This window comes from Nylanderia fulva, unplaced genomic scaffold (assembly GCF_048542155.1).
Source record: "Nylanderia fulva isolate GAGA-0341 unplaced genomic scaffold, ASM4854215v1 Scaffold5, whole genome shotgun sequence".
Classification (NCBI taxonomy): domain Eukaryota; kingdom Metazoa; phylum Arthropoda; class Insecta; order Hymenoptera; family Formicidae; genus Nylanderia; species Nylanderia fulva.
The window spans coordinates 318,510-345,846 of record NW_028190587.1 but is presented as its reverse complement, the minus strand read 5'-3'; the positions used below and the strand labels follow the sequence as shown (position 1 = coordinate 345,846).

The window sequence follows — 27,337 nt, the reverse complement described above, 5'->3', positions numbered from 1 at the left end:
GAGGCGCCTTCCAATTATTATCTTTCTTTTAATACTTCCCAGCCACTTGAGCTAGTAGGCGTCTTTCATCGAGAAATGCACTTACTGTAAATCTCCGTTGTTTTCTTCCTTTTAGTTGCACATACGTGAAAAATGTTTTTTTTCTTGTATTTAAACATCTTTACTTGCGTCATAATATGTCTTTATTTGCTTCGAAAGCGTTAAATAATAATACGTATATCACACAATATATTTTCAATAGAAAATTATATAAATATAACAATTATGATAAAAAGCATAACAAACATTAATATATTCACCATTTTACATAATACTTTTTTTGATGTGTTATTATATAATAAATAGAGAAATATTGTATTCCCTAAAAAATTATGATGCATTTATATTAGTTAGAATGCTACGAGTTCAAAAACAATCAAATCATTGTTTTAGTCTCATAAAGTCTAATCAAACTCTATATGGTGTGACATTCAAATCGACTTCCGGGTAATTGCATTTTTTGAAGATTATTTGAGATATACTATGTTATGTGTGTATTCTGCTAACAAGCGCACATATTCTCTTTAACTTATCAAAATTACATATATGCACATATACAGATCGGACAAAACATAGGAAATAATAAAAAACTGAAAAATAAGTATATCTCGACGTTTAAATTATGCATAATATTAACAAAAAATGTATAAGTTTTCTTTTTAGAATATAATGTTTATATATTTCAAAAAATAATGTTATATTTAATTGATTAATTGTCATATAATATAATATATAAAAGTAAATCTAATAATTTTTTCTTATATTGTTAAATATAAAGAATTTTTAAGAAATATGTATATATGTATAATTTGATATAGACGACCAAACGCACGCGAAAAAAATTTAATTTTAGCAATGAGCAACAATGAACGATTTAATTCGACCGATGTATGATAAGGCAAAATCCTAATGTCAACATTACGTTATAAATTCTGAGTAAGATCTATTAACGCCTCGCTAAAAAGATTCTACGATTCTTGGGAAAAGCAGTTCGTTCATCCGACTTGACTTCTAATTGTTTAATTGCGCGATCGTCGCGGAATTTCTGGGCGATGAGCTCACATCGAGGCTGCGCGTTCGCTTCCGCACTTTGTGAAGATTTTGCGTTTGCGTTTCATGATAAATTTTCATAAAATTTATTTGGAGAGCAGCTAGAATGTGACATTTTGATACCTCAATGCAACGAAATTTTTGTTAGGGTTCTATCATTATACATTTTATCTTTTTAATTAAGAATTAAAAGAATAAATCATACATTGATCGAATAAATTTAAATAAATAACTTTTAACAAATCATTATATATACATATACCTATATAATATTATTTTTTTAACAACTCTTCCTAGTTTTTCATATATTGTGTTTGCTTCTTATTATATTTTATTTTTCTCAATAATTTGAAAACAGCTAGTTGCAGTAACTTTCCATTTTTATATTCTCGTTATTAACATTTAAAATATTTTCAAAAAATAATTTTCTTATCAAAATTAATTCTCTCTCATATACATGTTAGATGATAAAAATTTAGGAAAAAATATCAAACAATTTCGTTTATATAGAGAAAAAATTACTCGATGATCTTTGCAAAAGAAGATGAAGGATTCATAGGGCACTGATTATCAGTAAAACCTTTTCATAAAATATTTATAGCGTTGACGCACATTAATAACCGCGAGAGATAAAAAGTTAAATATGTTCTTTCTAAATATTATCAGAAAATACCATAATATCATTATCGCGAAGAGTAGATAAAATAAACATAGGGAATAATTATACACATATAGAAGAGTAAATGTGTTACGCAGAAAGAAAGTTTTTTTTCTAAACTGTTCAATTTGTTTTAATAATCTGCGAATGATATTTAAAAAAAATTATTGCGAGTATATCAAAACATAAATAGAAATTATGCTTGATCGAAATCTGTTTTCTTTTATGGTCAAATAATTGTTTCTAACGTAATCTAAAGTTATCAAATATGATTGCAATTTCGAAAAATTTTGCTATTTTCCAATGTAAATATCGAAAGTCATAGCTAAGTAGACCCGATATATTAATATATTCACAAATCAGTATGAAACGAGTGAAGTGACACTGAAAGTCGACATGTCCTTTGTCATTAACACGAAGACATCTATGTGGTCGGCAGGAAATATCCTGTTACTTGGCGTATTTATGGCTGCTGTACTTCGAGACAGCCATATGTTGGTTGCATCCTTGTTTTCCCATAGAGAAAATTCGTCCTCGTGTGGTCCTCGGCAAAAAGAGGATGAGAAGAATTTACCTCCATAGACATGGGAAAAGCTACTTTCTAAAGGATGCATTTGGTTCTGCTTTGTATCTTTGAAAGCGCCTGTTTACAACTGTTTATAACACTTGTCGCTGAGAACCAGGAGCATACAAAAATCTCTGAAGATGTTTCCTTTTTTTTTTTTATAAACCGGAGCTATATATATTCTCGGAGGAGGACGCGGCGCGCGCGCTATAAATCGTATACCACCCTCGAGAGTTCGATACCGACGACGGAGAGGACTGCGAGAGTGGAAATTAAACATTCGCTCGTGCTTTGTTTACTCTACCGCGAAGTCGCTTTCGTTAAGAACGGAAGTCTTCAGGGAACGTTTTGTTAACGATTCAAGGGGACAGACGCGATAGAAGTCACTTTCTCTGGACCACAGATACTAAAATAACATGTATGTATAATATTTTCGTTGCGACACGAGTAAATTATCAAGTTTCTATTTCCTAATTTATTTTCCTCATATTCCGTTTAATAGACTGTCTCTTTTAATGTAATTTAAAAATTTGGCATTCTCCAAAATACTTAATATTGAATACTGTATAAAGTGAATTGATACTTTTGGTGAATTTAAAAAAATTTGATTGAGTAAATAAAATTTGATGTCAATTTTTGTTAATTCGTCAAAAATATCAATGTTTATGAAGAAATGCGTGACTTTTTGATAAAAAAGATTGAATAAAAACTCACTCGTGCGACATGGAGCGTATTCCTCAGATTCATTGAAGTTATTAGCGACGACCCAGCACGTGCCCACCGGTTCTCTTCTGTTGCCCACCGTGGATTCTTTACTCTTGTCATTGGAATCAGACTTTGGCAGCAACAAAGAGAACCAGACGTATCTAGGCGCGCATGCCTGTAAACATAAAACGAGATTGCATGGCTATTATCTCGTGGTTACTTTTTGCGATTTTGTTTGTAGTGTCTAACATTCGTTTTGATTGCAATTAAAATGTGTACCAATTAATTGTCGTCAGTTGTTCCGCAGGAAGAAAAAAACAACGTATATGATAAACTGAAAAGCATATTTAAAGGGATCCTAAACGTCCTTGAGAAGTTTGTTGGTTTTTTCTTTTTTTATCAAAATTAAATATTTAATAAACTAAATATTTAATAAATTAAATAAACTATTTATCTAATCTCTCATATTTCCTTTTATTTAACGTTAAACTCCATCAAAAGGAAATAATGATATAAATGTCTAAAAATGAAATCTTATTCATATATTTTATACATTTTATTATTTTATTACGACAAGAGAGATTTATAATTCTCCCTTTTAAAGAATCATAAAAGAGATTACGATAAATCATAAATGGATATTGTGTCAATTGGATTTTTATTTCTTATAATTAAGAAAATATTGCTTGCATTGCTGTCCCGTCTTATGACTCATTAACGAGAAAATACACGGTAAAAATACAGGCCTCGGACATGTTTAGTAACCCCGGAAAGCGCATTACGCAATCCTTACGAATCACTGCCGCGTTTAGAAGTACACGTGCTTTCTGCGAGATACTCAGACGTATTTACGTACGTGCGGCTTGCACAGCTTTGATGATTTCTTGGAAGGAAAAACTCCTTTCTGCTACATAATTTTTGCTACTGCTAAACATCATGCATTGCTATAGGCATTTGATTATCGCAGGCAGGTACTATTAATATTAAAATCAAATGCCTTGGGCATTTTCTCATAAGTACGCGTTACGCAGACAAGCTGTAATTTGACTCTATTCCAGTAATGCACGAATGATCTTGCAAACGTGTCTACGATTTTTTGTACTTACAGGCTCTTTTATATCGAATGCTTTTTTTTAGTTACAAACATCTTATTTGATTTGACGCTAAGAATTAATGAAAGATTCCAACAGTTGCTATAAATTCAGATTGTTTATTAGCTCTTTATTTTCAATGTTAAACATTTTTAAAATTAAAGTTTAAAAAATTTAAATCTATGAAATATATATTAAATATAAAATTAAACTCAATCTTAAAATAAAGTCTGTTTAAAAAAAACCCTTTAAATTTTATTAAAAAAATGATTGACGCAACTTAGATTAAAATATCTATCTTTTATCTTTTGATTTTCTGTTATCATTGATTATGGTATCATTGAAACTAAATGTATGATAATTCCGAAAGAATACTCAATAAAATTTCAAATAAAATCTTATTGTTCGTGACGTGTCGACAAATTTATCAGAGGAAGTACGTAGAAATATAATTTGGTTAGACGGACCTATACAATCGTGAGTTTCTCTCACGTATTATGTCAATCATCTGTACTTGACCAAGCAACCAGAAGCAGCTGATGACCTTAATAACGCGATGTAACGTATGCGCGAGCATATAACGGACGGTATTTATGTCCGATGTCTCAGGTTCTCCATCGTAAATCTCTCGAGCGACCTGTCCCGACAATTTATCGCGGTACACATTGCACATCATCGTTAATTTGTTGATGAAATCATGGCGTGGCCAGCAATCATATTCTCGCCACTGTGTAGATTCATCGGGAAGATAAAGAACCGCGTTGTACTCACGTACGATTCACTAAACGATTTTCAAGGCTAGCAATAAGTGCAGCAAAGTGTAATGTAAGTTGCATAACACTGCATTTTATCACGATACATTATAGCGTGTCAAAAAGAATATCACTATTTTTTTACCTCACACGTGATTCTAATAAGATACAGGAGCGAGACTAATTTAAATCAATTTCAAAATGATGTAAAGATATTATGCAGCTTCAGAAATAGCTTCTCGTATGATTACATAATTGATTTCAGTGGCCAACATTTTAAACGCTTCTCAAGGCTGTTCTGTGTAAATGAGGCTTAACTAAACGCACGCTGATTTGGCATGCAAGAGGATCGCGTGAACGAATGCCGAGTCTCTTTAGGAGATGGAGATTATATGGACGCGACTTTCGTGCGAACACGATGCAACACACGCAAGCATGCATTATTAATTGCGAGTCAATTAAGGCGTGTTACTATATGGCGCGTCATTATATGTATCCCTCTTGGGGATGCCGTGCCCCAGCCTTAATACAAAAGGACTCTTCTGGTTTGATTGAAGTTGTCCCCCTGTTGAAAAACGTAATCAGGCCGATGATGGATCCGCGGTAGGCGAGATTATCCTCCGAAAGAGTCGCTCTTAATGACGAGCTCCTCGTCTTGTTTCAGACGAAGTAATTACAAGAAATCGGGGACGTAACTGTATATTTAAAGACCGCGTCATTATTGACATGTATTTCAAATTCGTCGACAAACTCTCCGCAAAAAGGTACTCGAACTGATTGTCCTACGAGAGTTTTTGTTCCCGCCTCGGAGCAGCGCGCGGACTTTTTGAGATAAAACGCCGACAAACCGCAGGCTGATTGAATGTAACGATCGTCACGCTGTCGGTTCGTTGCTTATATCGACGAACGCCGATCAGCGAAGATGAAGGACGCGAAAAAAAAGAAGATACGCCAAAGTGCCGCAATTTATCTATTGCGCCAGTTTAGCTCAATCGAGTTCGCTCCAGTACGCGCGATTTGTCCGTTTGTGAACGCCGAAATCGTTTGTGGCAGCTCGTCGATACGGGTCTTTGATAGGTTTGATCTGCCGACAAAATTGATATCTTTTTTTCTACAAAGCATATATTTTAAGGAATTTTTATTTCGTACAAATAAAATGAGATTTCTCTTCCACTTATATTCTCTATATGTTACTTCATTTTCATTTATTTAATTTTTATCTTTTTCAGAATTTTGTAAAATTTCTTTTATCTTGACCATTTTTTTTATATACGCTAGATTCACTAAACAAATTTTTTATATATATTAAAATATACTCAAACATGATTTAAAAATGATTCTAACGATGTGAGAAACACCAGAAATCCCGCCTTTGACATTCAATCGATACATCGGTATACTGACTAAAACACGCGCCATTAGCGATCCTGAAGTCTTCCTTTATGCAGGTGTGATTAAAAATAGCTCGTAATAATAGATCGCTAGAAAACGCAATAAATTCTTTATCATTCGTGTAGATGACACAGAATGCAGCTTAGATCTCGCAGCTTCGATCTGAAGAATGCGTTTCGAGAAGACGCGAAATTGCGTGCTTCGCGATAAACATAAGTAATTCCCGGTTCATTAGAGAGGACAGAATCTGGATGCCACTCTGAAGACGCGCCTTTGACTACTGGGCTCGACCTCGTCACTTTTGCGCAACCAAATCTCCGTGAACAAACACTATACTAATAGCCGACAATTAGTTCCGTGAAACGCGACGGTGTATTTAGGGTAATGATTAAATACATAACTGAAAATAGGAGAAATTATCTTCGTTATCAAATCACACAGTACATTTCATTCGAAATGTATAAAAATGATCAAAAAATCATTAAAATATTTTCACTCTTTCTCTGCGTAATGCCTATTTTTTTCTTAATATATTTTATAATGCAATTAAATCACTTTTTACATACGTGAAAAATACTTTCTATATAAATATCAAATTTTATATAACTTGCAAATATTTTACGATAAAAAATATATCGCAAGAAAAATTAAAGGCGCATTTAATCAAGTTGTAAAAATATATAAAAATGATAAAAAAATCATTAAAATATTTTCTCTCTTTCTCTCCGTAATGCCTATTTTTTTCTTAATATATTTTATAATGCAATTAAATCACTTTTTACATACGTGAAAAATACTTTCTATATAAATATCAAATTTTATATAACTTGCAAATATTTTACGATAGAAAATATATCGCAAGAAAAATTGAAGGCGCATTTAATCAAGTTGTTCCCAAGAGACGATGCAATGGTGCGTGACGCGAAGGTTACAAAGAAATCCTGCGAATAATTAAAGGCGATATAATATTCGTGTATCAGACAATGAAAATGCGCGATGATGATCGGAGGAATATACGTAGGGTAAATTTCGAAGGTGTGGCCGGCTCGCGATTCGCGCTTCATTAAAGAGCGCGGAAGGATTTAAAAGGAAGTAATGATACGGTATATATATATATATATATATATATATATATATATGTGTGTGTGTGAGAGCGTGCGAGGCGCTTTCGGGCAGGAAGCTCAGAGCGATGAAATTGCCCGACGCTCCGACCGGCGCGCAGTCAAAGTAACGTGCGTCTAATTGTAAGAGGATGGGAATAATAATGTCAGTCTGTGCCGCGCGTTCCGCCTCGGCTCGCTCGCTTTTCTTTTCGTAGATTGCACGCGCACGATCTCTACTCTTCTCATTAAGAGGGACCACTCGAGAGGAGTTTTAAAGATGGCTAATGACACGGTACTTTTAATGTCTTCATTCGGTCCCGGCTCTCTTGCTTCATCGTCTTTCACCGAGTGCAACGCGCAAGAACCGAAACGGCGCCACGGCTTTTTCTTCGTCGATCCATGCACGAAGCGCCCTTAAACAGGCCGTTAAAGCGAACGAGCTCCCTGGCCACTTGATCTTTTCTTCGGTCAAGCAGCGCAAAAGTGCGAGAAATATTTAAGGGAATTTATCAAGAAGAGAAAGTCTGACAAATTTTTAAATATCTTTTAGACCTCTTTCTCAAACGCTTGTGTCGTCTTGATTAGAATTTTTTTTTTTTTCAGTTTCTTCAATTATTTGCCGGAGATTTTATTCTCCTTACAAGATAAATGCATTACGGATAACGCGTGCAAAATAGCAGAATATGGTTGTAATTTGTAACACCGTTTCGCTTGGCCAAGCAAGCTCTAATACTTATCAGAGTGCACTTAGACCGTAGCAACTTCTCATAGCAGTTTCCTGCGCGCACACGTGCGTTACACGTTTCGAACAATAAAGGTCGAACATAGCTAAGGATAAAATGCGCAGGACTGCCTTGAATCGCTCGGTCGTAAAGTTTGACAGAACCGTAAAGATAGCACTACCAGATTCAACTTTGCGATGAGAAGACACGGATTTATTTTCAGACTCGCGTAACGTAAGCAATAGCTTTCCCTATCTTCAAGAAGATTACATCAGATAATCATCGATTAATCAGATAACAACTCTCTAGGAATTTTCGAATCTCTGTAAATCAGCATTTTTAATCAATTTCGGTATCTTTTAAAGTTAAAGGCAACTGTATAAATAAATGCCAAAATTGATAAAAAATTATGTGATTTCTTTTTAACGCTTATATCATTTTATAAGACTGAATAAGTTTTATATATTAGAATGCAAGCATGTGAAAAAAAGGAATCATGATGTATTTACAAATTATAACACTTTTTTATGCTGATGCGCCGATATGCGCCACTAATTTTATCTGCGGTCGATCGATAAATTTGAAGAAGAAAAGAGGGTTTGACGCGGATATCGTTTCAGCAGTACGTCCCGATGGAGGCAAAAGTTATTTTGAGGATTTGAATGAGGTCATCTTGGGTCGAATGTACGTAACTCGTTCGCTCGAATAGATCGGACGGTGTTTTCAACCGCTGTTGACAGTTCATTTAAAATTCTATAGAAAGGGCATATTCTGTGACTTACGAATAATGTATTTTTTCAGGATCAGACTCGATAAGAACGAGCTGATAAAATCTCTATGATGATGTGTTGAAAAAAGAATTTTCAGATATCTTATATTCGTACGTATCGTACATTTAAAAGAACAGATAAATACATATTTTGCGAAATATATTATAAAATTAGCCTAAAATATTGCAATGCATTATTTTATATTTAGATAAATAATATAGATATTTTTCATTTCATAATTTTCCATTTGTAATAAAATTTGTCGCAAAAATACGACATTTTACGTCATGTATTTCTTTCGCTTGAGTTGTAGAATATTCGTCACGTAAGATCTGAGATGACCATACTAGGAATATAACTTCCGGAACTCAGTGAACAATAAAATACGTCGAAAGTGCGGCACATAAAAACATAACAACGGGTAAAAACCGATTTTATTCGGGTGAAATGGTCCGAACGACTGGTCATAAAACATCACATATTACTCACCCTCTGTAATCCCCAATAAAACTCCGAGATATTTGATTTATTTCAGATTAATGAGAAACACGAACTAAAGATTATCGGCGGAATTGTCGTTTTATGGTAATGCGTCGCGAGGAAAAAACGTTGACTCATGGACATTTTGACGAATTGATGTCGAAATTAAACCTTCTATATATGCAATTAAGCAAAATTTATTCGTGCAAAATACGGCTTAATTATTGCAAATTTCTATTGCGAATAAATATATTTCAAGTTAAAATATTAAAATCATCGGATCAATAATTTAACCCTTAATTTGTTTTCGTATTATTACATTGCTATCATTTAAAACAACAATATTATTATTAGAAAATTAATTACTATCGTATTAATTAATATCGTAATCTTCTTGATTTTAAAATTTGATTCTAACTTGATTTTAAAAATGTATTCTATTGTATCGCAAAGTTATTCCAGTTATAATCTAATTTTTGCGATGGTGTTGCTAAAATAAATTATCTAACAATAAGTATTGTATATTTTACGCTCCATGAAAAAATGATTACTAACAAAAGATAAAAATGTGGAAAAGCGGGTATCACTTTTATGTGGGAGTGCGGCGATATAAATTATCCGGAAACGAATGAGTTCGCCTTGAATTTGCTCGGCTCCCGTAAGAACATCTTTCACCTGCTTTCAACTCCTTTTTGTCGAGAGAACGATTCTCGCGAGCGACAGGATAACAGAGTAGCGACGTACGGAGAGATATTTACGTGATGAAGGTGGAGTCTAGAAAGACGGAGGTGGTTTGCGCGAGCACGTCGCCTTAATTTCGAAGTTGAGTCACCTCGCGTGGTCAGTGTGAGTCACAACATTATTTATACATCATACGGTTGCAGTGTAATCCAGTCGCGAAATCGTAGCCAGGCGACTGGGATTGTTCACCCAAGATTCGTCTATTTCAAAAAATTCGAAAATATACAAGTCGAAGAAAATTTTATGACTTTCCGCCTATAAAATATTGATTTATTAAATTCAATTCGATCAGATTACACATTATCAAAATAAGTCAGCTGTATTCCAGATTGTACAATAATTTTTCTTAATATTTGTAATCATTTTTGACATTTTATATCGTTCCTTTTTATTTCAATACACTTATATGACATTAAAAATTTAATATTACATAATTACACAATCCTTTTTTTCAATTTAAAATATTTTTCGAACAAAGTATCTCGAATTTTTCCGACTGTCAGAAGCGTTTTCACGTAAAGCGACGTCGCTCGGACGACAAAGTGCATCACCCATATGAGTCTCCGGAGGGCATGAAAGGCCGCTGCAGGCAAAAAGTAAGCGTTTAACGGGCATCGCAATTTGTCCCGCCGACAAAACACAGGACCGGAATGCGTATTGTCCGTTCGCTGGATTATCCTCATGCCGCTTCAACTCCTCCCTCTCGTTCGTTCTCATCGGGAGGCGGATGAGAGGCGTTGATTCGCGAACAAGAAATCATCGAAATTTATTTCTGACTCGAGCGAACCTCCCGAAGAGACCGGGGATTGAAACTAATGTAATTTCCGTGGGTCCTGATTCTCGATCTTGTGAAGAAATCAATTTCGCACATCTGTCACATTTTTATTATTACGAACAGAAATATTTCCCGGCCTTTGAATTATTAATAAACTTCACTTTATACGTTTCACATAAAAATCTAAACTCAGTGACATATCCTGATTTAAATCAAACAATCTGTTTTTAATACTTCTTCGCATTAAAATATATCGCGCGATAAATTAAAATTGCAAATAGATTGACAAAATAGATAGACCGAGATCCTGTGATTTATGATTAAGAAACCATCGAGTAACATCTACGATTTACAAGAGCTCTATAATCGATTCAATCTATCTATAAAATTTCCCTATATCTTTTTCCCAATCATTCATGCTTCCTTTATCGCGATGCGCCGGACATAGAAGGCGCCGAACGACAAAATCCCCGAAAGAGATCGGCACGTACGAAGACAGGATGATCAACAACGTCTCGCGGTATCTCTCGCGAGAATTTCTCGAACATTATCCTGTCGGTCCCATCCGACACGATGGTATGTCCATTCTCACAAACGCCGACAAACAAGCATCTCATCCAGCGCCTCGTGCGCGCGTTTAAGAAAGATCCCGCGCCAATTCCCAAAAAGGGGTGAAGCATCGAGAATAAAGAACGGGAGAAGTTCGAGGATGAAGTGGCAGAAAATGGTTACGGGAGACGCGCGGCGAACTCGGACCGGCAAAAGACGAAGAGCAAAAAGAAAAGGGCAACGAAGAGGTCCCGAAGAGGAGGAGGAAAGGGGGTGGAAAGGGAGGGACAGCTACACAGGGGGTTCACAGAAGAACGGCGAAAGGAGACGAGGATTTCGTACAAGGCTCTGCTTTCAGGCTGGGTCGCCGGGGTCGCGATTGTCCTCTGCTTTGATAGCGACTTGGCTTAACTTTTAATCGATGCGCTTTTGCCGACGTCGACGACGACAAGGAGGACGAAAGCGAAAGCGACTTGCCCCAAAGGGGACAACAACATCGTGACTTTATCGTTCTACCTCGACTATATTTTATTGTTGCCGATTGTTCCTTCGTTTCTGCCTCTCTTCACCCGGTCGAATATTTTTTTTTTTTTTTTTTTTACTTCCAAGGGAGTTCCGCTCTTCGTCTCGGGTCTCTTCTCTCTCTTTCTCTCTGTATTGTTCACCGAATCCTCTCCTTGCAGATTTAATCGGAATCAAACGTCATGTTAATATAGCAAAATTTACGGTATGACAACAAGACGAATCTAAAATTCGTGAACCGTGAAGAATTGATTATAAATAAATTGATTATTAATATTCTCCACATTTATATAAGAAATGTTTTTATTAGCTTTGAAACTTATAATATTTTCAAGAGAAAATAATCATTTTTAATATCACGAGGAAATTTTGAAAGAATAACAAATAAATCATTTCACAATGGTTCGATTAACTTCAGCTGCTACGATACTTATATGAATCAGTTAAATCGAGGATGACGGAGTAGTTTATTCGGTGGAAAGTGCATCGTCTATACATCTTGCATCGAATAATAGCAAACTGCACCTTCGCTTTATTTAGATAGAGAGAAAGAGAGTACGCCGGAGAAAGGTCCGAAACATCTGTTAGCAATCGAGGGCCGCATCTTTGAAATGTCGGCAGATCGCGAGAGAAAGAGAGAGATGAGGGATGCGATGAAAAAAAACAGATTAAGAAGTGCCGTTGAATTGGATTGCGGTAAAAAAAGGACGATGTACATCTGCATCGAGGATGCGCGAAAAGGAGGAATGCCTCATAGTTGGTGAAAGGTCCGCCTCGAGAAAAAGAAGAGAGCAGACCGATCTCTACATCCGCGCGAATATTGCGCTCTCGCCAACTTCTACGATGACCAAGAATAAGATCCAACATTCCGACCTACAAATTATCTCTACGTTGTACGTAGAGGAACTTGAAAGGGCAACCAGGAAGCGACCTTTCGATGCCGCCCTCGTAACCGCAAGATCGTTAAATCGCATACTGACGCACGAGGAGTCGCAAGTATATAATGCCAGAGGCGTTGGTTTATTTTACGGGCCCTAGTTTACCAGAGTAAAAAATATGAATCCTAATTATATATGAAATGAAAGTTGGATTTATTAGATTTGACGTATATATTCCTCTTCACTCGATATGGTATTATAATAAGTCATTTGAAGCTTTAAGATTTAGACAGGGTCTAGACCGTCCGTGACTTCGTATAAGGTGATAAAATGTTGTTGCATACAATTTAAGACACCCTCCAGCACCGACGGCGCCTTCGTTCACCTTTCGTGCGCGATCTTTTTGTCCTGGGGAGGCGATTAATGGCAAGCAAAGGCACTCGCCGGTGGTGAGTCGATCGATGACCGAACGCGTGAAATTCGCTGCTAAACATCGAAATGAGCTATTATTCGCCAACGTCGTCCGACAAAGAGCATTAACGAGTTCCTATTCGAAAGTGACAATCGCCCTCAGAGTTCAATCTTTGTCCATTTAGCAATAAAAGAGGTGATGAAAAGCGCGAGAAGAGACACTTATGTGCATGTAATCATATGTAGATGTGTATATCTCGAAATGCGACGTTTATATGGTAGCACTGTAATCACGATAGTCAATTTAAATGTAAATCATTCTTTAGGAAAATTACATCAGTCATTGTTGAAAATCATCTTGCACAAAAGTACGCATAATCTTGATTTTTATAATTGTTCATAAATTCGTAAATTTTTGATCTTATTTTAATTTTCCATATAAACAAGTTCTCAAACATTTCAATAAAATACCGCGATTTTTTAATGATAATATTATTTATATTAAAAACAAAAAAGATTACGTTTTGATTTGTTATACTAAATGGTTTGATTTAATAATATGTTTTTCAACAATCGATAGATTTATTGTGATCAAATTTATAATATAATGATATATAAATAATTTAAGTGTATTATGACGCGAATCATAGCAAATCTTTCATTACAAGGTCGTGTTAAGTTAGACACAAATTTATATGCTCAAACTCGTGTCTGATTTTCGAAAGGCACTGAACTCAAAGCCCGCAACCGTCAACCAAGCGTGACAGGAATATAATGCAACGTATCGACACATTGTTTTAACACCGTAGATAGGCGCATTGAAGTCTCTGTATACGATATCGCATATGCGACTCACGCACGCATCTCCGGTCGTAAAAGAAGACACTCGTCGACTGTAATTTTTTCTAATGGACGAACAAGCTAATCACTCTCATAAATCAGGGATTTTATCAGACCTTTATGAATCTCATTCTTTTTTTTTCTTTTTGGCTGGAATTGAATTAAAATTTTTTTTCTAAGAATAGAATCTACCTATACATATAATAATTTACTTTTTTCTCAATTAATTAAACACCTTATCTATTTTTTATACATACGTCTCGAAAAACTTGTATTACTAATTTTATTGAACAGATTTATATCGTGAAAAAGCAAATATTGTATACGAAAAAAAATAAGAGAGAGAAGAATTTAAATTTTCCGCGTCAGTAGTAATTACTTACAATTAGTTTTAATTTGTAGATTTTAAAGAAGACGTAGAGAAAATGAGGAAAAGCAATCGTGAAAAAAGCCGTACATTTATTACTATAGAAAACGTGCATTGTGGAGTAAGTAGATAATTTCAGAGTAATGTCGGCGCGTCAGGGAAGGATGGGAATGTCGTTGACGGGATAGCGTGCGGCGACGTCTCGCTATGTGAAAATTACGCGAGCATGAGAACGATAATCGTCGCTAATACGCCTCTCACATACGAATGCAGCTTTATTTATGACTTGCCTCCTCCTTCGTTGTTCGTGAGGCCCCGATTCATTCCGACTGACTGTGTCGAATTTCCTCGAAAACCAGCTAGTCATTCACGTATCATTTTTAATCGGGCAATCACTTAGGATTACTTAACGTTATAAATGACCTGGGCGTAAATAGTCAACCTAACATTCTGCGATCTGATACAAAAATCCCACAAGTTTAATGAATTGTGCTTCTACATCCTTTCAAAAATTCTTTAATTTATAAATATATAAATTAATAAATATAAAATAGAGAGAACGATAGGAAGAGACAAACTAAATATTAATATTAAAATAAATAGATGAAATAAGCAGTTCTTTAATTTGTTCGAACATAATAATTAAAGATGCAGATAGAATATAAATAAAAAAAATCTAATGCGAATGAATTATATAATAATTATTTGTATGACAGATTAATTTTTACCAGATCAAATTTAGCAACTAGAAAAAATTTACGGAAAATAATATAAAAACACAATATAAATTGATGCAATACGAAATTAATTATTCGCCTTAAAAAAAACAAAAAGTGTTATGCTAAATCGCCGTGCAAACAACTTCTTTCATCCGTCTGCATATTTTGCCGAACGCTATAGTCAACCTAACATTCTGCGATCTGATACAAAAATTTCATAAGTTTAATGAATTGTGCTTCTACATCCTTTCAAAAATTCTTTAATTTATAAATATATAAATTAATAAATATAAAATAGAGAGAACGATAGGAAGAGATAAACTAAATATTAATATTAAAATAAATAGATGAAATAAGCAGTTCTTTAATTTGTTCGAACATAATAATCAAAGATGCAGATAGAATATAAATAAAAAAATCTAACGCGAATGAATTATATAATAATTATTTGTATGACAGATTAATTTTTACCAGATCAAATTTAGCAATTAATATATAAATTAATATATAAATATATAAATTAGAAAAAATTTACGGAAAATAATATAAAAACACAATATAAATTGATGCAATACGAAATTAATTATTCGCCTTAAAAAAAACAAAAAGTGTTATGCTAAATCGCCGTGCAAACAACTTCTTCCATCAGTCTGCATATTTTGCCGAACGCCATAGTCAACCTAACATTCTGCGATCTGATACAAAAATCCCATAAGTTTAATGAATTGTGCTTCTACATCCTTTCAAAAATTCTTTAATTTATAAATATATAAATTGATAAATATAAAATAGAGAGAACGATAGGAAGAGATAAACTAAATATTAATATTAAAATAAATAGATGAAATAAGCAGTTCTTTAATTTGTTCGAACATAATAATCAAAGATGCAGATAGAATATAAATAAAAAAATCTAACGCGAATGAATTATATAATAATTATTTGTATGACAGATTAATTTTTACCAGATCAAATTTAGCAATTAGAAAAAATTTACGGAAAATAATATAAAAACACAATATAAATTGATGCAATACGAAATTAATTATTCGCCTTAAAAAAAACAAAGAGTGTTATGCTAAATCGCCGTGCAAACAACTTCTTCCATCAGTCTGCATATTTTGCCGAACGCCATAGTCAACCTAACATTCTGCGATCTGATACAAAAATCCCATAAGTTTAATGAATTGTGCTTCTACATCCTTTCAAAAATTCTTTAATTTATAAATATATAAATTAATAAATATAAAATAGAGAGAACGATAGGAAGAGATAAACTAAATATTAATATTAAAATAAATAGATGAAATAAGCAGTTCTTTAATTTGTTCGAACATAATAATTAAAGATGCAGATAGAATATAAATAAAAAAAATCTAATGCGAATGAATTATATAATAATTATTTGTATGACAGATTAATTTTTATCAGATCAAATTTAGCAATTAGAAAAAATTTACGGAAAATAATATAAATACACAATATAAATTAATGCAATACGAAATTAATTATTCGCCTTAAAAAAACAAAAAGTGTTATGCTAAATCGCCGTGCAAACAACTTCTTTCATCCGTCTGCATATTTTGCCGAACGCTATAGTCAACCTAACATTCTGCGATCTGATACAAAAATTTCATAAGTTTAATGAATTGTGCTTCTACATCCTTTCAAAAATTCTTTAATTTATAAATATATAAATTAATAAATATAAAATAGAGAGAACGATAGGAAGAGATAAACTAAATATTAATATTAAAATAAATAGATGAAATAAGCAGTTCTTTAATTTGTTCGAACATAATAATCAAAGATGCAGATAGAATATAAATAAAAAAATCTAATGCGAATGAATTATATAATAATTATTTGTATGACAGATTAATTTTTATCAGATCAAATTTAGCAATTAGAAAAAATTTACGGAAAATAATATAAATACACAATATAAATTAATGCAATACGAAATTAATTATTCGCCTTAAAAAAACAAAAAGTGTTATGCTAAATCGCCGTGCAAACAACTTCTTCCATCCGTCTGCATATTTTGCCGAACGCCGCTTCCTGGCTCACCCTTTTTCCCGGCTTATTCGTTCAATCTTCGCATCTGCCATCATAGCGGCCACCGCAGCCGCGCGTGATGAGCATACGCACATGCGTGTATAGTCTTCTGCGCGCGTAAGCGCAGCGCACATAAAGATAGATAAGGACGGCTCGTACATCATAGGGACCGCCGCACGATTTGGGGGACGGAGGAGGAAAGAGAAAAAAAGGACCCAGGACTCCGAGAAGAGCCAGAGATCTTCGCGCTAGATTGGAGTATATCTCTCCGAGGCTCCCTTACTTGTGCGCCGATGCCGCGCGGGAAATCCATTGCGAGAAACGCATCTAAGCGAGGGCGACGCCGCATAGCGCGTTACATTGCAAACGTGCCGGATCGCCGTAACGGAGCGCCGCACGCATTCTGAATTAGAAATCTGCGTGGAAGTTACGGATCGGCCGGATAATGACTTTAACACGTATCGCAGATGGTGAGTGTTGATGAGATAACAGGGAAACGCCGCCGAAAAGGACTTTGGGACGCGACTGAATAAAAGTAATTTTGTATCCGGGAAAAAATATAACGATTCTGACTTATCGTTATAATCAAGTTTAAATAAGCTTATTATTTTTATAATAGAAATTATTATACTTTATGAATTTATTTTTAGCACGCTACATTAGTGCACAGTAGTTGTAAATTGAAAGATTTTTAAACAATTATGATATGAGCCGTTTCTTAATAGCGCGATAAATTTTATTTCTTGATTCTCTCTCTAATTGTCGTGTAATGTAATTATTTCAGTAAAAATAAATAACTTGACTTCTGTGCTAATTTGACTCGCTCGCGAGACGTCTCTACGTCACGAATGAAACGAGGAACGCGACGGGAATTCGTTTGTTTTCGAACCCTGAAATAGAAGCTGCGGCCTTCTGGGAACACACGTCTGTAATCTCTTAGAAGATCTATCCGAAACTCTAGTTATAAATCCTACGAATATTCAAATCAAGCCAATATATTAAAAATTAAAAAAAAAAACATCTCAATGACCGATCTCTTCGTTGCTCGTTTTTTTTTTTATATTTTTCTGAAATATATTCTTATCTTTTTGCTGTGAAAATCCCTCTTGAGAAAGAGAGATTGAGATCCCCTAGATTTCAACTAGATCCCCATCGTTTATTTTTCTTAGCATATCGTTTATTTCATTAAACAACTTCCATAACGCGCCTCGAGATTTCTACGAATCATAAACACGACACATATACATATACAGCTAAAAAAAGTTAATATTTCTGTTGAAATAATAATCTCTCGTATTAAAACTTAATGCAATCTTTTATTATTATTTTATCATATATATTCTCTCTCTCAGAGAGAGAATAAAGCATTTTAAGTCTCCATGTCAGGTATAGCACGTTCATATTTACTATAATTCAAGTTTGTGCCAACGGAGTCAATTGAATATAAGTTCATTAATCAAAAATCAACGTGTTACATTATGGACTTTCATTAATTAACGTTGCTACGTCTCAAGCAATCGCACATTATCCAAGTATTATTATATGTTAGTGGAGTATAGCGCTGACGTTTCGATTAAAATACAAGTCGTGCATTTCGATATCCAAATTATACTCACCAGAATAGGACCTCCATCCTTGTTAGAGGCTGAGACTGTGGCGCCAAACCACTGCAATGTCTTATTGTCAACTTGACTCAAACCACTAGCCATATTTGGATTTCTGGCATAATTGTGTCCTGCAACAAAACCAGAAACATTTTTTAAATCGACAATTTGATCTTCAAATAATTTGCTTGGAAATAAAGTTGTACATAAAATAATTTTTCTATGTATAAAAATTAAAATGCGAGAGATAAATAAATTGTATCTTCATTCTAAATATTAAAATGTTTAATGTAATGTGTTTATTTATATACACATTCATATTATTTATAATGTGTTAAAAATAAAGAGGAACGTGCAATTACTCTCAAATCCATCCGGATTACTCAGAGCAATTAATCAGAAAATGCATCGGCAATAGGTTATAGAAATTAGCACCTAATTATCCTGTCAGACAGTCACTTATCTGGAAGTAACCTAATATGTCGTTGGATGAGATGAAGCGAACATGGTGAAACGGAATAGTATGAAACTGCAAGGTATGACTGACTTTGCAGCTGTAGAATAATCCTACTGTAGAGATAATTCCGTTCGAACTCGCAACCTTCGTAAGATTCATCATATCAAAGGTACCATTTGTGGAACGTAATTTATAGAAGAATATGCCCAACCACGCGATATCAGATGAGTATAAAATGATCGATTCGTGAATTGCGTTTTTTACTGAATCCTTATTATCCTTCATCATCGTTGAAAAGGATTTTCAATGGAAATGCATTGACTAAATATAGAAAGTATAGAAAGAAAGAAGATTTGATTTGATTTATTCGCATAATAAGAGTGCAAACTTCAATCACATATCGAAAATGGAAGATTATTGTTCTATAATTTCCGAAGACAAAAAACAGTTTTCGCATTTTATAAATAATAATACGAACAAAGTGTGTCTATATTGTGAAAATAACAAATGAGGAATCTTATTGAAAAATAATATTGTTTCGCAGGTCATTTTTTAACTCTAATTCAATATAAACAGTTCAATAACATCACGTAAGATCGACCTTGTAATTATCGTTCGATGATCTCGAGAAAAGAGGCGCGGACAGGTGTTACAACGAAGAAACTTTAAGTGCGCCCTGCATTTTTCTTCGTTCGATTTGACGAACTGAGTTAACCCGTTAGTCCGTATCGGTCGACTTTACTCCTTAAAGGGAAGTTGTCCTTCGCTTCTCAACCCTTACCGGTTTGTCATGACTGGGAAGCGCAAAGACAGAGTAATTCCAGTACACAGTGATTACAGTATCTCAAATACCAGAATTAATTCTCGAGATTAATCGACAGTTATCTTCACAATGTGACATATATTTTCTATTTTAATAAAACTATATTTATACTTTATAAATATAAACTCCTCCCAAGACTCTCTTAATATGTTATAACTTTATACAATTAAAATAAATTAAAATATCTCATTATAATTTAATAATATTTTACACACGAAAGAATTATGTGCCTTTTGACTTTTCATTAAAAAGCTAAGGACAAGATATAATCAGAGTTCGCGAGTGTCAATAAGAAAAGCATTTCGGATCTTTAGAAATTGATTCTGAATGACACGTGGCCGAACCTTCCAAGAGCTAAGGCAGAACAGTCTTACGGTTTTCTGTATTAGGTATCGTTTCTTGCAGAGAGATGGTTCTCAGTATTTCCAGACAGTCCGACACTCGGTAGAGTGTACGACGAAAGTCAAGTTCCTCGAGACGACATTTTCGCTCGAGTGGCCGAAGAGTGAGTGACCTCGAAGATCTGCACGAGATCTCTTCCTTGTACGCAGGTAGAATCAGTGATATGCGATCGAAAAGATCGTTTGACAATGCGACATACCGCGGGTGGAGTAGCGAGATACATCTCGGATAAGAATCGAAAGTTGGATGTCCCGCACGGAAAAAAAGAATTAGCTACCATAGCTAAATTTTAGCTGTCCATATATTACAACCTGAAATTTAGTTATCGTGCATAAATTTTAGCTATGGTAACTAATATTTTTTAGCCGTAGCTTAACGGAGATTGTTATAGCTAAAAAATATTAGTTGTCATTATGCTAAAATTTAAGCATAACTAAATTTCATGTGTAATATATGGACAGCTAAAATTTAGCTATGGCAGCTAATTTTTTTTCCGTGCGTCTTAAAACATTTGTTGGCATCTTATATTTCAAAACTCAAAGTTTTAGCAACAATTTTTAATTGCATCTATCAATAATTCCATAATTTCTGATACGTTAAGAACAAATATATATCGACGAGATTAAAAATTTATTTAACATCAGATACTTCAATTATTAATAAAATGTCATATATGAATTGTTTGAGAATATAAAATTTTATAGTTTTACAAATAGTTCATATTTCATTTGAAAATAAAAAACCTCCAAGAATAAATACATTTCGCAATCTTTTATGTATATCCTAAAAATTGCTTGCGGCGAAATGTAAAAAAAAAACAACTACAGTTTTCTCGAAATCGTGGCTAAAGTTAGACATCCTGTACAAATTGTAACAAATCATTCGTCAAAGTAATAATAATATTGTTCTCGTTGAGGCTCCATCGCGAAACTAGGCGGTGCTATTTCGAGAGCGACTCCATTCGCAAGGTTTCAACGACATACTGTAAATCTGGACGCTGCTTAAGCTATATCACTATTTTAAACCGTGACAGTAACACAAACTTTCAAAAGAAAAGCGACGAAGGACGAATATGATTTTACGTAATCTTTTCTCAATATTAAACATCATTATATTTTGATAACGGCAATCTAGAAATACTCTTGACAGCTCTTATTTATGCTCTTATAATTTAATCTAAATTAAGTAAAAAAGTTTGAATAAGCAATTCATGTTCAACAAACATATACATAAATATTAATTCATCGATTAAATAATTGTTGATTACTGTTAAATAATTAAATATAAATATAAAAAAGATTTACAGTTAAAGAAGCTCTTTCAGTTTCAACAATTACGTGAATAACGGGAGATATGTTGAAGTGATTGGAGATCAATTGTCGCGATTAGCGAAGGCGGTAAAGCAACCTTTTGACGATATCGTGAGTGACTATCGCGAGAAAGTCCAGTTTCGCGCGACGATGCTTATGCATCACGTGCAAAAGGCGAGAAATAATCGAGATGTTTTCGTTCGCGCGCCAAGAATTGATGACGACAGAGTAGAAACAGCCGTCTACCGAGTACGAACCTAATTGGACAACGATCGAAGGACGATAGAGCATACGTTCGGTCTAATTATCGATCAAAGCGAAATATTTATCCGCTGGTGTAGCCGGCCATGAAACAAGAGAGGCGAATTGGACTAATTGGAAGTACAACTCGAAATCTTGTGCGCACAAGTCGAACGAAAACGTTTTCTCAAGTAAAACAACGCGTGTTAAAGGGAAACGAAGAAAGAGAGAAACATTAATTGAAAGACTGATGAAATAAGATCTCCGCGTGAATGCAAATCGATGAAATTGGAAATAAAACAGAAATAGATTTAGGAAGCAATCACTCAATTTTACACATGAATAATTTAATTATATTGGTTTTTGTTAAGCTATATCATATGTGTATAAGCAGTCGATCGATATCTTTAAGTCTTGAGATCTATTAATCAAAAATTCATTTTGTTAATTTGTCACTTATCTTGCAAATTTTGTAAAATAAGTACAGTGAATAATATAATATTTAACTATTGAGTGAGTCAAATATATTCGTACATAATGTACTTTGCAAAACCTTTAAGATGTAATTTTGATAAAACCATCTTGAAAAAATTTAAAAAAATTGCAGAAGAAATAATCATCTGAAAAAATGATCTAAGATATAAATGAAATGATTATATAGATGTTGGGAACATCATATCTTTCTCGCAAAATATAGCCACAAGCCATCACGACTAAACTATCCACGCATTCTATCCTCTCGATTATGCGCGAACGCATTGAAAAGGAAGATATATATCTCCATACGTTTTGATCCTTTGCTCGTTTTGGATCCGATCTCGTACTGCGAATTGATCTCGCTCACGCACCCTTCATTGTTGGATAATATATAACGTGAAATCTCAACGATATCGATTCGGTCGCGTGATTTCCTGCTCTGATCGCGCTCGATCAGTGCGGTCAATTTTGCTTTCTCGCGTGAACGAATCCATAATCGGTATATTATATTGCCTGCGCGAAAAAGGGTCGGTCGAAATCAAATCGCGAATCACCATTGAGATACGGCGGTGTTACGAGGTGTGTAACCGCGTCTAATTCACCTCGCGAGTTTATTCCGCTAATTTACATTAGCGCGTTCGATTCACGCGCGTATATTTACGAGCGGCGCGAAAGATTACATCGAGCGGATAATATTTTCAACCCTCTCGCTTTTATTAGAGAACTTTATGAGTTCCGGCGATGTATACTTTAAACGCGGTCATTATAATTGGTGCGCGAGCACGATACTTGCCCGCCAGAATTTATGCAACGTTTCCTTCCCGGATTTATAAACTGAGCACTGAACACCAGAAAGCAGCCGGAGGTCTCTTAGATAGAAAGCGCGAGTTTACAGTAATCAGATTCGTTAGAGATATTTTCCGGATGACGTTTGAATAGTTTTACATTAAGATAGAAGGGCTCAAGTAATCGATTCGCGTGCGTATATAATTTCGTTAAATTAAAAAGATCATCTAATATTTAAAAATTGAAATATTATACGACAAAAGAATAAACCTACTTTATAGTCATTTTCAAATTTTAGACTATGCGCTGAGTTATAAAAATTTCAATAAAATTTTAATTTATTCTAGCAAATAAGATTATATTTTATAGAAAAAGTTTAGTTCGTTATAATTATAGTTTGATTCAATATTATCAACGCTAACATCAGATAATTTCTTAATAAACTGAAGCATATGCAATTTACGCGAACGCGATTTAGAGCTCTTCTTATTCCTAATGTAAAATTAATGGCATAAACTAGGGATAATAAATCATGCTTGGTCAGTGTGCTACGTCACGTGCAGCAATTGCCAAGCATCGAAATATGGTAGGGTCAACGACAGGGTGGGTGTATTGGCACTAACTAAGAATAGCGCGTTCTCTGTAACCAGTTTGTCGGTTACTTCTTGAGATTATGAAGCTGCAGCGTATGGCGCTCCGACAGCTAAAGGGAGATAGAATGTGGGTCAACTGTTTCACAGGACAGTGTGGAGAACGTGAGGTGAAAACATCTTGTATTTATATCTTTCAACGCCTTTAATAAGTCTAGAGGGCGGCTAAAAATATCATTATTTAGATAAAAATGTTACATTAATCCTTAAAAAATGCAAGATACCAATAATCTCTCTACCTCAAAAATCAATCGATTTATTTGTTTTGTATATCGTTAATAAAGAGTAAAAAAATATTAGTGATATTAATAAAGTTATTTAAATTAAGATTGATGATTTAATTTTTTAAATTTGCAATACATAGAATTAAATTCATTTCCATGTTAATAATTATTTCAGTTTTATATTTCAATTTTAAATTCAATTTTAATTTTTCTCATCGATATCATCTTATATTCAATTAGAAATAATTTATTCATTCTAAGAAGATAATTGATTCATTCTGACATATATAGATATATTTATAAAAAAAACTCTGATAAAATCTAAAACGATCTAAAGAAATCTAGAGCGATAAAGAGTTAATTATCTAATTAAATGTGTGATTAACTGCATAGTAGAAACGGATATTCGGATCTTCTGAAACGACCGGAAATGTCAGTTCGCGCGCTCTAAAACACGTAATAGTGATGGGATTGTCGAAACACTTGTATCCGTGTGAAGAAGCGCGCGACTTTAATTATAGGACTTTAATTACAGGAAAGTAGTGTGTCTAAAAGAATGAAACGCCATTATTTGCATTCTCAAGGCTTTTAAGTTATGTAAATGCATGTTGCATTCTTTGTATCAAGAAGTGTCTTGAAATTGTAATAAATCCAAAGACAATACACGATGTTTAGTTTTAGTATTATAAATTTTTAAGTATATAATATATAATAGAAAAAATACTACATTTTATAAAAATATTTTTATTATATTAAATTAGAAATTCTAAATTAAATGATACAACATTGCGTTAATTTTAGATTGTAAATCACGAAGGAATGTTTCATGTTGGCAATTTTCTATTGATCGATTATTCTCCAAAGAATGTCAACAAGCTTTAATTAACAATGCTAAAGACTTGATTGATTATGATTTTGAATTCACGACGCTCAATTAATTATTCAACATATTGTTAATTATATTATATTCATATGAAATTCTGTCAATTATGTTACTCTACAAACGCATTAACGTTTCAACAAAACTAACGAAGCCGTAAAGATTTAAATTAGCTCTAAATTAATAGATGCGAATTTTCACAGAATGAAAGTTCACACATTCCTAAAATACGGCCAATATTTATTTGTGCGAGTGTTTTTACGAACTTTTGTATTGTTTTAAATTAAAAAGATGGATCTGTCAGTGATAAAAGCATGTGCGTATATTATATGTGTCATCCACGAATTATCATTGCCTTCAATGCTTGAGCAAGTTTAATGGTAAATTAATGCATAAAATACGATAAAATATATTTAAAATTTTAGAATAAAAAGTTTCTTTATTTTGTTTTAAACATTCGAAAAATTTGTCATTTTTATTAAAATTTTTACTAATTAATTACTAAAAGTATTACAAATTAAACAATTATTAAAAATTATTTAAAATAAATATATTAATTCATATATACTCATACTTTAAAACTTCACTAAACGTTATGTTTACATTATGCGAAGATTGATATAATATATGCATCGCTATGCACTGTGTAATTAAATTTTTGAACCTTAAAGAGATTATACGAAATTATAATTAGCATCTGGGATCTTTAAAAATCTTAATCAGCTGATTAATGTCGCATTAGTGTGTCATCTGTGTGTAAAAATGAAAATAATCCTAATAAATGATAATCTTTCTTACCTTTATCGTCGAAGTGGATTACGTTGCACCTATCGTCCGCTGCGATATCACATTTATAGACTGCGCCTCCTCGATAGACGCCGGCTTGTGCAGTTTCGGCTTCGGGTGCGCCCACGACTGCCCTGAAAAAAAAGTAGGACACTGTTCAGCAAAATTGAACACTAAAACAAGATCGTGCTACAGTTAGCCTCGATATATTCGGGACCAATTGCGCGATTGTCTCATAAAGGCGATCGTCTTTGATAGATGATCGTCTAAGCATCGAGGTTGTATCGTTTGTGTCAATTTAATGTTACTCGATAAGCATGCATATGTAATGCGTCCGTGTTCTCGAGATTGAGGTCAATGATCATGGACTATTTCGATCAATGACATAAGATTTGATAGCAAGATCTAACTAATGGACGATGAATTATGTTCGACGCGAACAGCTTTCGCTGTCAAAATCTCAGGTATAGCCGTCAGTAACCATTGAGACATCAAGAACTGCCAATTATGTTCTGAACTAGGCAATACTATATTAGAGGAGTCATTGTACTACATTTACCTCTCGTATCATTTTCTCTAACGTAAAGAAAGCACTATAATCTAGATTATTCCTAGCCTCGCAACTTCGTATCACTAATAAACTTTCTTTCAATGCTTTTTATTTGCTATATCAATCCTCCTCAAACCTTCTTCTTGCTTTTTCATTATCTCTTCTACCTATATCAACTGTTATTTCGTCGTAAGAGAGAAAAAGATCGAAATTGATTTATGCTCTTTATACAAGTTTATATAATATTATTTTCACAAAAAACATCTCTAATCAATTGAAATAAACGGCCTCATTTTAAGCACATGTTTGTAATGTATTTTCAAGCAAACACAAGCGATAAAATATTCAATAAGAAATAATAGCGAGGAATTAATGATGTGAATGACGGCTATATATAGAATCGCAGACATTAACTCGAAACTCATTTCCGGAGAAAATGCATCGCAACGTGTCGTGATTACTTGAAGAGACATTTTTCGAGATCTTTATTGTGAATAAGACTTTATTAATACAACTTTTACTAAGTATAATTAATACTAATGGCGGTGCGTTGGGCGTTAAATAACGCGATTAAATACGAAAAAGATGCGAAGTAACGACGGTCCGACGTCTTCAATTACCTTAATGACGACCGCTTTGCGTGTGCTAAATTGGCTATTATCGTTATTAAACGGAAGGCCGCTTTTTTTACGCAAGCGACTCTCCCACGAATTCGGTGGAATCACCAATATTAGAATAATTGGGAGTAGATATCCGAAGCCTAATTTATTATCCGCCATGGCAATTTTATTGTCCGTGCGAGAATCGATTCGTTGATGCGGCTCAGAGAGACGAAAATAAAAGGCGCGATGTGATCGCGGAAATTAAACAACGCGCTCCGTCAATATGAAAATAGGATGGTATGAGACAATCGATCGTGTAATTATCTCAGAAAGGTGTGTCAACCACGAAAGAGAGCATC

At 33.8% G+C, this 27,337-nt stretch overlaps 1 protein-coding gene across 2 annotated transcripts in view; it reads right to left on the bottom strand.

Moving 5' to 3' along the window:
* The window catches only part of if (integrin subunit alpha inflated), an 86,439-nt gene that overhangs the window by 39,875 nt on the left and 19,227 nt on the right, over nucleotides 1–27,337 (bottom strand). For both annotated transcript variants that reach the window (XM_029317315.2, XM_029317316.2), the window contains exons 3-5: nucleotides 25,839–25,960; nucleotides 18,804–18,922; nucleotides 3,027–3,192 (exon numbers count right to left, since the gene is read on the bottom strand). In XM_029317315.2, coding sequence (XP_029173148.2) covers nucleotides 3,027–3,192; nucleotides 18,804–18,922; nucleotides 25,839–25,960 — 407 coding nt within the window. The remainder of the gene's footprint in view (nucleotides 1–3,026; nucleotides 3,193–18,803; nucleotides 18,923–25,838; nucleotides 25,961–27,337) is intronic.